Raw genomic sequence first — 16150 nt, 5'->3', positions numbered from 1 at the left:
GGGCCGTACAGTGAACGTGCTCAAACCGTAGCGCTCCAAAAGTAGCGAGAGCATTTGCATCACGTCACCATGGAAACAGTGTCACCGAGTTGAGCTGTGACGCCCGAGCTGCTTCTTCCTGGATTAGAGTACGGCGTGAAAGGATCGAGCCTGGCTGAAGTTCGCAGAGGAAACAAAAGGCCCATCCGTCACACGACGGCCACTTATCAGGCTTGACAACGCGCTGAGAAAATCCCATCAGAGCTAGTGCAGGAGGCCAATCTGGCCATCTTATCAGCGCTCTCAGGAAGGAAATGCATCACTGCACCTGCCTCCAAATTGGGTGAGAAATCACAGGAGTGGCTGACAGCATCCCAGCAAACCCCCCACATATCCCCACACCGTTTTATGGCCTACTGTTCTTACCGCAGTGCAGCACATGACCCAACGCCCGTGTTCGCTGATGACTAAGGCATCTGAATATTTCTCAGTTCCTCCTCGTGTCGTCGGTGTGTTTGTGGATTTCGTCTCTGCCCATCTTTTAGTTCGTTCTCAAACAACTAGCAGGTCAGCGCAACAGAAACCAGTTGAGCCAGTTCAAACCACAAAACCAACAATACTGTAGTATTCTTTAGTGCTTTGCTGAACCCATGACCCAAGCAAATCCTACTACGTGTATTGGCCTATAGATTTAAAAAACACACCCTGTGACAAAACGAAGCCAAACAGTCTAAAACGGTGCCCCTTTCACCTAAACTAAAGGACGCGACGGGCGTCCGCCAAAACACCGAATGACTACCGGACACGTGACGAGGAATCAGAGGAAATGAAAAAGCATTAAAACCTTACCTGTGCTCCCTAATGTTTTGTAAAACCGGTATTCCAAATGGAGCTGTGGGGCTCTGGATTTCACAGGTTCCTTTACGGGTGGAGATGGAAAAATGATTAGAAGGTGTTCATACAGTCCTAATTCAGCAGTTACAACCACACCATAGAGATTTCCTTACTGGGAATTTAGTCGGCCAAGGTCAGGGTTGGCACATTCATGCCAGCATTTCCACCAGCTATTGTTTAACTTCGAGGATTTTATCCTTGCATTCACAAACGCCTAACATAATTCACTACTTTAATATTACTATATGTGAACTATCATCATGACCGTCTCTGACTTTCTTTCATTATTACGGCGCGCATATATATGTGTATATATATATATATATATATATATATATATATATATATATATATATATATATATATATATATATGTGTGTATATATATATATATATATATATATATATATATATATATATATATATATATATAATTTTTTTGTGTGTGTGTACACGTATATATTCAATCATGAACAAATCATCCCAGCATTACAGTTACTGTGTACTCGTTAAAGAAGTATTCATTTCTGGCGTGAGTTAGAATATAAAAATGTAGTGCTGCAGTAGTGGATTTTGTGAGCCAGAAGCAGAGTTCACCACCGTGCCCTGGATTTTGGCTGGAAACAGAAGGAAACAGCATCCAGTGGTTTAATTCGACACAGCTGGGCAGAGCTTTCTACGCTTTGTTCTCAGAAACGACTTGCTTGTTCTCATGGCCACACAGTCACACCGTACATACTTCAGCTCAATTTATCAAAAGCACCTTTTTTTTTTTCTTTTTTGAGAACTTCGATTCAACATGGGGAAGTTAGGAATTGAAATATACGTACCAATTTGATGGCAACATACTCGTTTGTGTAGAGGTTCTTTCCTGAAACATAAAAAGAAAGAAAAACCCTGTTACCATATTTGTATTGTGGGTACTGTAATACCATCACCAGTGCTGGATTGCAGGGAAACACTGGTACACCAAAAGCCTGTTTCATAAGGAAGAGAACATAAGAACTGGTACGGTATTTGCTGTTCTGACATGAGGTCATATTTGTGTGTCAAAAGGTGAAAAATGGATTTACTGAATTCCCAAATCTGACTGGTCCAAAGGTGTTGATTATCTGTTGTTATTGACAGTAGTTCTGACAGGACTTCCTGTATCAACGGTTTTATTACTACAGTATATATATATATATATATTCTCTCAGATGTTTATTTAACATTTTTGGAAGGAGTCTCCAGTGTCAACGCTTAGTAACATCAAGTTTTCCACCACGGGAAAGTCATCAGGACCAAATGTTTTGTCTTATTAACATCAAGAAAAAGGAAACATGAGGCTGCTGAAGGAGCAACTGTGAACAGTTCCCATAAACATAAATGCAACTAGAAATGGTTAAAAAGTACACATGCCTAGTAGTAAGCATTCGATCGGGTTTTTTTCACCACTTCACAGTTAAAAATGCTCAACCAAAACACGTTTGCTTTAAACCGGACCTGTATGATGTCGTGCTAACTTGGGACAAAATGTCCAAATGTCAAAAACACACACAAAAAAAATATTTACCCTGAGAAAGCACCCTGACACTGATGTAATCCATACAGACATTTAGGCAGCGGCTGGGACTCCGTTATCCTCCATAATAGTAATAATCACCAAGCTATGAAACCCTGTTAATGGCCCTTTACTCCAGCTGAACAATTTCCATGTCGAATAATATATTCGTCTCCGATTCCCAATCCCTCCATTGTATCTCACTTCCATTTAACTTGTGCCAGAGTTCCATTATACATGACTACATGGATGCAGCATCATCTCCGATTTTCAACGGAGCATCTTAGCTTCACGACTACAGAGTCATTTGAACTGTTTAACTAAACTATAAATGATGAATGCAATGACAGGAACAAACACTAGAAGAAATTGTTTTTGTGCTCCAGAGAATGCTGGACTGAATTCTTCAATATGTTTCGTGTTACTTTTCCATTAAAGTAATCAAACCAGCAGGCAGTTTATAACTGTCCAAAAGTGCAGACTATGAAATGCACCTAATGTTTTACACCATTTAAACACTATCAGAGAGAAAATAAAATAAATAATGCAAATTAAAAAACAACAGATGAACGATTTTGCACAGAGGACCTTCATAATCGTCTCTATTATGTTCTCATGGTAACAGTTTTCATTTCTCATCCCATTCCCCCCCCCCGAACAGAAGGACTCAACCAATTACAGGACACAATATGGAACAAAAGCAAATACTGCGTCGCTTTAAATTCTCTAATGCATCGGAAATGTTTCAGCAGAGTTTCTGTGTCTCGATCAATGCTGGAATGAATAAACGAAACATTGAAGTTACAGGAAATGGTAACAGTGTGTGAAATTTTTTGGAGCGACTTCATTTGTGTAGAAAATCTGGAAAATGTATAGTAGTATCTCTGTTGTTTATGTACATACTGCGACAACTGCACTGTTCAGAAGTCATATTTACTACGTTTACATGGACAGCAGTAATCTAATTATTGACCTTATTCTGAATAAGACAATATTGTGATTAAAGTGTTTACATAAGTGGCTTTTATAATATTCCTTTCATGTTCCTGTTTTACATGTTATAGAACATAGATCGATTAGCGGCACACGTCATTACATCCCCGCGCCACGCCGTCCGACGTTCCCTCCAGAATTTCACGTATCCACATACAGTTCGTCTTCGTTATGGAACCGTATACAGTTTTGGGTGTTTCATTTTACGAAAGCTTCAAGTGCAGTTAGTTATTTGTCATGCTGTACGTGCAAACAGACAACTGCTTGAAGTCATGGGTCGCGTCCCAAACCACATACTTACCTAGTATGTAGTATATAGAGAGACGTGTATTTCTCCTGCTATATTGTAGGCAAGTACACGGTTTTGGATGCAGCAGTGCTCGCTTGTTTGCCGTGAAACGGTTGAGCACTGCCGTGTGTGTACGTGTCATGTCGCTAAATGCAGTGAAAACTCCCACACGACGTTAATAGTGTGATTAAGGTGTGTACATGTCTATAATAGACTTCCATAATGCGACTAAAACAGGAATACTCCACACGTCTTAATTCCATTTGTGTTTACTTCGAGTATGACTTTAGTCGGGTTAAGGTCATCAGAAATCACTCTTTACATACTAGTTTCTTAATCAGAGTATCGTCTTAATCGGGTTAATATCAGATTATTGCTGTCCATGTAAACGTACTGATTGTTGCTAAAAAGAAAAGGGCGGCGTAACACATTCAGAGGAAAGCTCTCTCCGCCTCCCCCCACATGCATTATTAACTCACAGATGCCCATGACACGTTAGTGTAGCTGTGATTGACACGAGAGGGAGTACACCAGCCGTCCCACCCAGAGAGCATGGCCAATTTTCCTCTCTTGAACGCTCGGCCACAGATAGCTATGGGATCATCAGAATTTGAATTTGCAATCTCCGGACAATATAAGGGCGAGAGAACGTTTCTGTTGCATCACTCAGGAGCTCTGCAACAGCAAACTTTTACAGGCATGACTGCCTGTAATCACCTGCATTTCAATCGATTATAAGGAAACTAGCCTGGGTTTCCTAAAGCAAACCTTTCCGCAGATTACGCTTAAATGTCAATTTTCAGGTGTCTCTCATATTGCCGTAGAAGGGGGGTCAGAAATTTTAAATGCTACAGCTAATTCAGAAATAATGGCACCTCTGGTTTACACCACTCCGTTGTGCAAGTCCGCAACATTTGCTACAGAGTTTTGTCTGAAATTACAGACTCCTGATTAGTGGTGGGGAATACGACCAATATATCATACTGATGACACATCTATGATACACAATATATACCAGGATACATTAACTTCTGCATAAAAAAAAAAAAACCACATGGAAAAACTGGGCACAAACTGAAAATTCCAATAAATCTAGTGATAACGTATACTAGTAATAATCAATAAAAACATTTACATATTAGGAATTTAAAATGATTATTTTTTGACATGAAAATGGCATCATGGTACCTGCGATATCTCAGCAAAGTGTATTGTTATATTATATATCACGACATCGATACCATCAGCTGTTCAGAAGTAATCTGATCAGATTTCGGCTATCGGATTGGATCTAGTCTGGACAGAGCTTGTTCAAAAGGGAAAAAAAGGATTCTGAAATCAGATTTGATCATGTAATCCAAATCTTGCTTTTTGATCTGGATCAAACTTTCGGTATGTGTTGTTCAAAACGTTTTAGTAGGATTTGGATACCCTGTTACATAAAAAAAATAATAATTCTGGATTATCCTGATCCCAGCGGAAGGGTGGATTCAGGGAGGATTTCAGGAACTAATAATAATAAAACTTTACAACTGGTCAAATAATACACCGCTTGTATCGTGTAATATATACATTTATTTATATTCTGCACTTGATTTGTTTAACTGTTACAGTGAGAAAGGAGATAAAGTATACATAAGGCTACCAATTAAGCCTTTCAGTACAGTAAAGTAAAAAAAGAAGAAAAAAAAAAAAGATTTGGGCCGAGACACATCATGTAACGTCTTCGCAACGTGCATTCAGCCAAAGCCCGCTTCGAGTCACTTGCGGCGAACAGGAGCACTGCTAAAAGGTCTCATTTACCAACAAATATCCCTGCGAAAGACCGTGCAAAACAATTTCACCAATTCAAGTCGTTTTCCGCATTTAAAACCAAAAAAAACTCTTTTGCAGCAAATTCATGCATTTTTGGCCACAACAATAACAAAAAGCTCACGAAATCCTGCAGGGAGTGAATCTTAAATGAGATGAGTGTGGATAAGAATGACTGCATCGCCCTACACAGTACTGTGCGGATTAGACAAGGGCCATTGCTTTTTCCTGATCAGCTGACCCACATCCTACACATTTCATTCAATGTAAATGTGTAAATATAGTAGCCTAATAATGTTTGTTTCTATAATTTACTGAAATCAGAGAAATTTTTTTAAAGTCAGCACCTTCCAAGACAGTAAAAGTATGTGTGTGTAAACACAAAACTGAACAGAAAAGGCTAAAATAATGGAAGCTATTTAGACATAGCAACATGGCGGCTACAGTTCAAGAATGCTTGATTAAAGTGTCAATCAGCAAAAGAATGCACCCTGGGTAATTTCCCATGTCAGATCGTTTCGCCGTTCCACCGTCTTACCGAGTTTTAGCTCCCCGAAATTTCCACAGCCGATCTTCTTGCCCACGCGGAAGTTCGGCCCCACCATGAGGACGCCAGAGGACGCTGAGGAGCTGGAAGGTCGCGAGTGTCCGCTGCGTCCCTGGGCCACTTTGCTGCTCCTCGCCGGCCTCTCGCCTTCTTTATCTCTGGGGTGATCCATCACTGCAGTGCTGAACACGCACTGATCCAGAGAAAAACAGGCCTGGGCCCACAGCGCTCACGTCAGGCTGACACAAAGCTCATGGGACGACTGCCCCCGTGCCCGTCACTACTACCAGGCTGAAAAGAAGGCACCTGTAGACAACCACACTAAAAAAAAAACAACAAAAAAAAAAAAACCACACACACACACAAAGAAATACGGTAAAAACCTAGTGGAGTCATTTCAGTTCAAAATGTAAGCCGTTATCTCATTATTGACATAAGAACAAACAAATCAAGAAGAAAGAGTAATATATATAAAATAATAATAATAAATCTTCATTCTGTGATTAACTGCCTGAGCAGCCATGCTATGCGAGTGATAAGATGATAGTGAAGGCTACATGGTGAAGATACTAAATTCCATCGCTTGCACAAATCTCTGCATCAGACAGTCTGTTACTCTGGAGGGCAGTGTTACGGATTAGCTCTGGCTAAATAAAACCCGATGCATAGGTAGGGATGTCACGATACCAAAAATCTAGTAGTCGGTACCGACACCACCAAAAGTACACGATACCAAAGTCGATACCACGGTGTGGTTTAAAAATCAAATTAAAAATTCTCCTGGAGGACATCCTCCTCTGGCTGATACTGGCAAAGAGAGAGAGAGGGAGAGAGAGAGAGGGATATTTTAGTTATCAAACACTGTCTGACAATGACTAATAAAACAGTGGAGGCTACAAGTGCTAAGGTGCACTCCTAAATGCACGCCCATCAGTTCTGGAAGAATTACAACCTCAGTACCTTCATTACCAACGGTACCCACGCTACTGCAGAAAAACAAGTGCAGCCACGTTGGACCAAGTTGGTACCAACATTCTGGTGCTGGAGTTTGTCCAGAGAACCAGCACTATCGTTTACATTTACAACAGCACGAAAGCTTGTATACGACTGTTTTCTAAAAGTACGGCATGAGGAAAAACAACAAGCGCAGAACCATTAACCTAGTGTGTGTGTTTTAGGGCTGCAACTAACATTTATTTGCATAATCGATTAGTTGGCTGATTATTTTTTTGATTAATCGGATGGGGGCGAGGCAAACTTTCAGTACACTTTTTTTTTGGCTTATTTACAATAATATCCACAAACTGAGTGTTACAAATATAAACTTCAGACTAAAACTTTACACAACTGTTTGTCCAAAACAGAAAAGAACCCAATACACACACCAGAATATATATTATTAATTTAGGACTGTAGTTTAATTTGGTGCTTTTTGTGCATCCATAAAAATAATGCATAAATACTTATACACAATATAAACTAAAATAAATGAATATATATATATATATATATATATATATACACATACACACACACACACATTATTTTTTATGGATGCACAAAAAGCACCGAATTAAACTAGTCCTAAATTAATAATAAAAACTCACTTTCACTGCACCTTCTGGTTCCTGTTACTCGCTGCCTTTAGACATTATTTTACTTGTGTTTACTTTTGATCATAATGTTTTAATTAGACATTACAGATCACTTCCGTTATAATAAACGACAGAATTTACACCACAAGTGTGCAAATACAGCATATAATCACAATAAACTTAAATTAAACTAAACCTTTTAAGCAGCTCGCACCAGTTTCCCCTGCCCCTTACACACAGTGGAGCATTTTGGATATAAACATAAGTTTGTGATCGTGAAGCACTGTTTGATCTCCGCGGTGTTTAATATAAAATGCTCCCTGCCTTAGAGGACTTTCTTCCTCAGTCATGTGATGATTTCTCGTCCGTCTGATGGAGACTGAGGACATGTTGGGAATAAAAGGTAACACTGACAGAAAGTAAACTGAAGAAAGCCATTGTCCATGAATCTGGGTGTCTGCTAATGCTAGCGTGCGTATGATGTCATGCGCCGTCGCCTAGAAGCGGATTATACTTCCGGTTAGAAAAAGAAAACCGCTAGTGATATATTTGAGATGATATTACCTTTCTAAATACCACACACTAGACGGTAGAGTACACAGTGCATAGTGTAAGTGTACAGTACTTCATTTGGGACACAACTTGAGCAAACCGTCACAAAACTCCTCCTCCCTTGCGCAAGGAGTTGTGGGTAGTAATCGCTGAAAAAGCGTCCACGGATCCACAGTTCACAAATCTACCGGAAATAGCAGGCCATCCGGGCATCTTTGGGACACTCGTTTCAGCGTATTACGATTCGGGGTACGCTAATCCTAATCTCGGATACTATTTAAGATGGACGGGAGGCGAGCTGGGAGGCAGGAAGTTTTACAGTTACAATATAGATCGAATTTAGTTTCCTGGTACTGGGAGTGAAACGATGATTCGTTCTCTGACGAGGTCAACATTTTAATTTTTTTAAAAATCCAGTCCCATTTGCATCTTAAGCAAAACTTAAATCGTTTGATTTACTGGCATAGTGATCACGACACCACCTGCAAGCACGAAACGTTTCTTGTTTCTAGAGGAGTCCGATTTTGCTGGTGGAACCGAGCCGATTTTCCAGCTCTACCGGGTAAGAACGGCTCCAGAATTCCTGGCGCAAATAAGATTAAAAATCCTGTTTAAAAGCTTAACAGTGTTGGCTTGTCCGTTCTGAGATTTTAACCGGTTTGACATACAGCCAATGAAACAAAAGAAGCTACTAACATTCAAACGACTCACGTGGCACGTTGTCCGATAAAAAAAAATCAAATGCCGGTATATACAAAATAAACTCGTTTGTTTACTGTTGATGCTGTGAGCAGCCATTTTGGTGCAACGTCACTTGCTGAACTCATGGTAGAGACGGTCCTGAGAGCTGGAAAACTCCACGCACTATGGAGAAACAGTAACGCTGACTAGCATTAACAAAGTCGTAAACAAAGACGAACTGTATTGTAAAAGCGGTTCCCGTTAATTAAATTAAACGTGTTGCCCATTTTTAGACTTCTAATTAAAAGGCAACAATAACGGTCTTAAAGCCAGTGTGCGAAGCTTGCATTGCTAAAATGCCGAACTTAAATTGAACTAACGGATACCGTCGTCAACTTGCTCGCACTTTGCATCAGCAGGAAACTTAGTGTTGTTTACAGAGAGCACAGACATTAAAATATGAGGTAGCATTAACATTCAAGACATGCATGCACCGCATAAGGGTGTGGGGGGGAAAGAAAATGTGACTCGGCTGTTCGTTAGAAGTGTAATTTGATAGGGAATAAATAAAACACGACGTGCCGTTATAAGAATATAATCGACGGTGTGACACAGCCAGACATGACGCAAAGAGTTCATTCTTTTCATATAAACAACAGGTTACAGTGTATAGTGCTTTACTACTTTTACACTACAGCAACTTGCAACAGATAGACAGATATATTATTTATATATATATATATATATATATTCAAACGCATCATACTTTTTTTATGCATTTCATTTTGTGGAACCTCCCAAAGCAAGACAAACCGCAAAATCTCTGTCCTGAAGACTTTCCTGTGTCTTCCTCACTGATACACATCGCTGACGCTGGAGACTCCTTCCATAAATGTCAAACAAACATCTCCTTACAGAAAACTTCACCACATCAGTGATTATACATTCGTTAAACAACTAAGGGTGCATCTCAATCAGCTCCCTAGTTCACTAGCCAGGGCGCTGACCAGGAAGTCGGCCATTTTAAGGGCTGTCTCAATCACACAATCCTTCCAGCAAACTGGAACGTTCGCTCCCTAAAACAACCCACAATGCACCACAAAATCCAGGGAGCATCAGCACACGCTATGTTCCCTTACTGGAAACGACGTCACGTTTTCTGAGGCCTCTCAGTTCGAAAAAAGAAAACGGCGAACGAACTCTCAGCCGACTTCGTCGACAAATGTACGCAGCTTGTTATCGTTGTTGTGGCACAAATGATTACTTACGTTACCGATTTTTAACTTTATTTGACGTTCTGTATATACGGTTTGTTTGAGTCTGACGATGTTTAAGGAGTTATTACGTTATTTCAGATATGACCTTTCATGTAGTGTGTTACATATGTCGCTGTTTGTCAATGTAAAAAGTCTGCAAAGTTTCAAAAATCAAAGCGCATGACAAACGGAGTTAACTAAAAGCCCCACCTCTGGTCTTCATCGGCTGCTCGCTGACAGATGGAGCTCAAACTCGTTTTGATAGTGGGTGTTTCCTTTTCCGACACACACAGACAGAGGTAGACCAATCACAACAGACTTGGACAAGTGACCAATCAGAGCAGAGTATGCTCTCTGAAAGGAGGAGTTTAGAGTGAATGATTTAGAACGGATCATTAAACGAGTCGTTTGCGACACTGGGGAGAAAAAAGATAATGCTGCAATTTAAATTATGAGCACGTTGAAGGGTTTTTTGACCTTGGGTGCACGTAAATCTATTGTATGAGACCTTTAAAACAAAATTCGGCACGTTTCAAAACCATAATAGGTGCGCTTTAAAGCACATTAGTAACAAAAGTGACCCATGGAAAGCAATAAATGAGATGACAAGAAAACGACGGATGATTTGACAACTGCGCTGTTTAATTCACGATTCTGACCATTTATATTAACGTGCACACTGTAATACATTATCGTTTCTATAGTAACAGCAAGTTTTATAGGGACTTGTATGGCGGACACTCGTTGTAATTTATGACTAATAACGAGTGGATTGTTAGGGTGTGTCTCAATCAGCTCCCTAGGTGGTGAATCAGTGTATACACACGAGTTTGGGCACTGGTACGGACCCTGACTCACTACACGTTGGGACACTGATGACTCAATTTTCCCATGACATGGGATTGTAAAACATCACCACTGCCATTTATCAACAACAGGCAAGACTGAGATCTTTGACAATTATAGGTCATATAAATTTGTTGGCTTAATCACAGGCGTTTCTGTCATGGTACTTCAGCAGGATCACAAGATAACTAGTAGATTTAAAAAAAAAAATCAAAAAAAAAAAAAAATCACTTAAAGTGCACCTATTATAGTTTTGAAACGTGCCTAACTTTGTTTTAAAGGTCTCATACAATAGATTTACATGCATCCAAGGTCAAAAAACACTTTAACGTGCTCATAATTTAAACTGCAGCATTATCCTTTTTCCTCCCCAGTGTGACAAACGACTCGTTCAATGATCCGTTCTAAATGATTCATTCTAAATTCCTCCTTTCAGAGAGCATACTCTGCTCTGATAGGTCAGCTCTCCCAGTCTGTTGTGATTGGTCTACCATTGTCAGTGTGTGTCGTAAAGGAAACGCCCACTACCATAACGGGTTTCAGCTCCGTCTGTCAGCGAGCAGCCGTTGAAGACCAGAGGCGGGGCTTTTTGTTACAAACCTACATAGGAAGGTACAGGAAGTAAAGTCTGGAATCACTAACGACTCGTTTCAGCGGTTCAGAATCGATTCCTTCTTTTGGACGTCAATAACTCCGTTTGTCGTGCACTTTGATTTTTGAAACTTTACACACTTTTTTACATTCACAAACAGCGACATATATAACACACTACATGAAAGGTAGTATTTAAAAAACCATAATATATGCACTTTAAAAGCATGACTCTTATTTAAATTCCAATGTGCTGATCTTCTACAGGAGAATCTTTTGTACTGATCATTAAAACAAATTCATTTCAATCCTGAGTTTTTCCTATCGCTGGAGAATATCCGAATGCCCAAGCCATTATTGGGTGGAACGTTCAGAAACAAAAATAACCCACAGTTGCAGGCCCGGTGCTTCTCTACGTGCATTCTGATGATGAAAACAACAACAACAAGCAGAGTTTGTCTGGTTGGTTAATTGGTTACTATATAAAACCTCGACTTCATACGAGACGTCACACATCATCACTGTATCACTAGCAGTGAAGAACAGCTCCAGCTCGAGTACGTCATTAATACCAAATGTGCTGACTCATGAAATCCGAGAGCCGGTTTGGGCAAGAGTGCCTTTTCCCACGTTTACTGAGCAAACATCTCAGAATCTCAGAAGAAGCAATAAACAGGTTTTACCGATCACAGAAGATATCTGTAACCGACAAGGGATAATGATGATAGAACGAGGGAAGGTTTCTAGAATGCCAAAAAAAAACAAAACACCAGACTTCCTGATCCATGTGAGAGAAATTCCTGAGCTCCTCGCTGCAGTCGTTAAAACGCTGACCTGAAGCCATTAACCTTTACAAGAGAGATTATCTCAGGAGGAAACCCGGCATCACGGATGGATTCCTACAGAGACCCCCTCTGCAAGGAAGATCTGCCATGATGAAGGCTGATTTAACATTTAACACACCTCAAATTATATTCACATCAAGGCCTGATGATAAAGATGATGATGATGGCTTGCAGCCTGTCAAATTCACTCATCACTTGCCTTCTATAGAAACTCATTAATATCCATGTAATCAGATAACAAGGTGTTAAACTGACAGTATCTCACGATCATGATCGAGTGAGCTAATGTTAGCAACCTCTGGGTCTTTTTTTTTTCTTTCTCCCAGTGAGGACAAAAGCCCTTATGAATGGCGATACAGTCTGTTGTACGAGCAGCTCACAGGCCGAATCCCGAACCGCTACGTGCTGAAGACAGAGTGCACTACATAGGGCGTACAACCCATTATCTCACACTCTTTGTAGTGCACTTGTCTAGGGAGCAACGGTGCAATTTGGAACTATATACGGTTTGTACAAGCGGAAAGAAACGCACTAGCCGGGAGATATTTATCTTTCCACCAATATTACTTGGATAAAGACGAGTCACAATAATAATAATAATAATAATAATAATAATAATAATAACAATAATAAATTATTAAGACTATATACTTCAAGATAAATAAATTAGCTTCCTGCTAACAAGCTACCGAAGTGTAACGAAACGCATCAGCGGAAACGTTAACGTTAGCTGACATCTTATTTGTCCCGTCAGGTCCAGTACAGAAGCTAACGAGCAGCTAGCTAGCAGATGATTCACACTTCTTCCCCGCTGATAAATACAGGCTTGTCACTTAGGAGATGTTTAGCTAGCTAACCAGTGCTAGCCGACTAACAGACCCCATTATTAGCTTGCTAGCTAGCAACTAGTCAGTTAGCGGCGCTCTAATGACTTACTTCCACGGCCGCTGTATTAGAGCTGTTGATGTCGGACGGATAAACTTGCTGTTTTAACTGCCTTCTTGGGTTTCGGCGTTTTCTTGACGTGGAATATCCGTAATTAAAAAAAAAAAACAAAAACAAACAACAACCCGTGTCCTCTAGGTAGCGGCTGCTTTTCCTCTTTTTCTTTAGTGTTCTTCCAAGTAACGTGAACCAGCGCTAACCAGACCGACTTCCGGTCAGCGAGCCTCACCGGAATTCAAAATAAAAGTCTCAAGCGGTAATAATACGAACGCTTATATAATAATATAACGTGCTTCTTCTTTTAGCGACTGAAATATTCATTTATAACGACATAATTTACATCTGATAAATAATTAAATATATAGCAAGGATCTAACTGCGTATGCTAATTGCATATATGCTGTTGCTGACAACAACAATAACGACAATAATAAAATAATAGTTAATTCATAATTATCATCATCCATATTAATAATAATCATAATGTTAAAAGATAAAGATAAACTTTATTGATCCCACACTGGGGAAATTCCCTCGTTACAGCAGCTCAATTACACACAACAGATAAGAAAATAGACATTTAATAGGAATAGAATATATATATATATATATATATATATATATATATATATATATATATATATATATATATATATAATAGGAATAGAAAAATAAGAATAAGTAATAATAGTATCTCATTATATGTACAGATGAATAAGAATATGAATATATACAGATGTTACTATTAATTATATTTTCATCACTGTCATTATTCTTATTATTATTATCAACAACAACAACAACAATAATAATAATTTACTCACTTTCTATTTAGTTTTTTTATAACCAAAATATATAACTATTCATTATAGAACTATTCATTTTTTCTATATACTGACTTTTTTTAATGACTGTTTTGTTTAAGTGTTTTTTTTTATCAGCAGCGCCCTCTGCTGGAGTCAACATGTCAATTCTCTGACGTTTGTATAGTTTTTTCTCCGTGACATATTACGAAATTTGAATATTCAAATCTTAAGCTAAATATATTATATAATTTCTGAGTAGGGTGCTGGAGTAAACAATGCACCTTGTTTGTCTTTATTACACCAGTTACTGTCCAGTTTGATTGAGTCTGTGCTCATGATAGCCTCAGATTCCTGTTATGGACTGACGGGAGTGGAACCTGATGTGGTCTTCAGCTGCTGTGGCTCATCCACCTCAAGCTCTGATGTGTGTTGTGCTTTCTGAGATGCTTTTCTGCTCACCATGGTTGTATAGAGTGATTATATGAGTTACTATATCCTTCATGGCAGCTTGAAACAATCTGGGCATTTTCCTCAGACCTCTGACAAGGCTTTTCCACCCACAGAACTATCGCTCAGTCAGTGTTTGTGTGTGTGTGTCTGTTTCACACATTTCTGTGTAAACTCCAGAGACCGTTCTGTGTGAAAATCCCACTCGATCAGCAGTTTCTGAAATACTCAATCCGGCCCAACTGACACCACCAACCATGCAACGGTTAAAGTCACAGAGATCAAACTTTTCCCCCATTCTGATGTTTGATGTGAACATGTGACCTGAAGCTCTTGACCTGTATCTGCATGATTTTATTCATTGTGCTCCTGTCACATGATTGACATGATTGATTAGATCAGTGGTACAAAACAAAGGGGGAGGGAGGTGTTGGGGAGATCAGAAGGAGGGCGCAAATTGTTTTCAAGAAAAAAAAAAACACAGACAGGGCATCATTTGGGTGCACTGTGTATTTTATTTCTTTTCAAATAGAGTGTGCATAAATGAAAAACCCCACGTTCCCACTACTTCTGTATTTTCTCTTTGCTGGGGAGAGGTGGAGCTTAGTCTGCCTTTTATCTAGCTGTCAGTGCAGATCAGTGTTGCCAGCTTAGCGACTTTTCGACCCCTTTATCGACTTTTTTTTTTGGAAAAAAAAGCACCTAGCAACAAATCTAAGGACTTTTTGGACAAACCTTAGCAACTTTCCAAATGTGGCCAGTACTGTCCTGCAAGCGCGAGGTCTTGCTTTCCCGCTGCACTCTCACCTCTCTCTGCGTCTGCTCTGTTCAGTGAGAGGCTGAGAGCCGGAGATTTAACAGTGTCATGGATAACAAGACGCGCCCTTCGTCCCAATTTACATCATTCATGTGTGAATGTTTTTAGAATGCAAGACAAATGTAATGCAACATGTTTTACTTGTAAAATAGTCCACGATATTACAGCCTAGTTCTCTTGTTCAAAGTAGTTATAGCGTTCAGAAACATTTTATATCGTTTATGTTCCATACCTGTCCATTATATAGTTTTATAAAAGTCATAAAAGTTATTTTAAAAAAAGTTATGAAAAGTAATTAAAGAAAAGTACAAAAACACAAAAGCAAAAAAAAAAAAAAAAAATCTGTCTATCTATCAAAAACAGATTATAGATTAAGTTATATTTAGATAGATTTTATGTAGATCATCATTATACCTGGCCTCCTCCAATATGGGGGGGGGGGGGCACATGATAGGGAAGGCTTGGGGGGGACTTTGATTACAAAAGGTTGAGCCGCTCTGGATTAGATAACTAGATGTTCCTATTAAAGTGAACGGTGAGTGTAAGTACAAAACAAACCAAACATTAAGGAGATTAAAAGTACACAAATATGTATATTTTGAAATAGCCTATGAAATGAAATATATAAAATTGTTTAAATAAAAAAAATAATACAAATAATTTTACAATATTAAAGCGCACCTATTATGGTTTTGAAACGTGCCAAATTTTG

The 16150-nt window shown here is 39.2% G+C and overlaps 1 protein-coding gene across 3 annotated transcripts in view; it reads right to left on the bottom strand.

The window, feature by feature from the left end:
• The window catches only part of csnk1g1 (casein kinase 1, gamma 1), a 41516-nt gene extending 27905 nt beyond the window's left edge, over nucleotides 1-13611 (bottom strand). Inside the window, exons 1-4 of one of the 3 annotated variants that reach the window (XM_053634277.1) lie at nucleotides 13360-13611; nucleotides 6049-6378; nucleotides 1704-1744; nucleotides 829-898 (exon numbers count right to left, since the gene is read on the bottom strand). In XM_053634277.1, the coding sequence (XP_053490252.1) occupies nucleotides 829-898; nucleotides 1704-1744; nucleotides 6049-6229 (292 nt within the window). In that variant the 5' untranslated portion in view covers nucleotides 6230-6378; nucleotides 13360-13611. The remainder of the gene's footprint in view (nucleotides 1-828; nucleotides 899-1703; nucleotides 1745-6048; nucleotides 6379-13359) is intronic. The other 2 variants (XM_053634278.1, XM_053634279.1) reach the window with 2 other exon arrangements.
• Between the last annotated feature and the right edge of the window lie 2539 nt (nucleotides 13612-16150).

The sequence above is a fragment of the Ictalurus furcatus genome, chromosome 10 (genome assembly GCF_023375685.1).
Source record: "Ictalurus furcatus strain D&B chromosome 10, Billie_1.0, whole genome shotgun sequence".
In the NCBI taxonomy this organism is placed as follows: domain Eukaryota; kingdom Metazoa; phylum Chordata; class Actinopteri; order Siluriformes; family Ictaluridae; genus Ictalurus; species Ictalurus furcatus.
The sequence above is the reverse complement of the archived record's forward strand: the minus strand, read 5'-3'. Positions and strand labels throughout refer to the sequence as shown.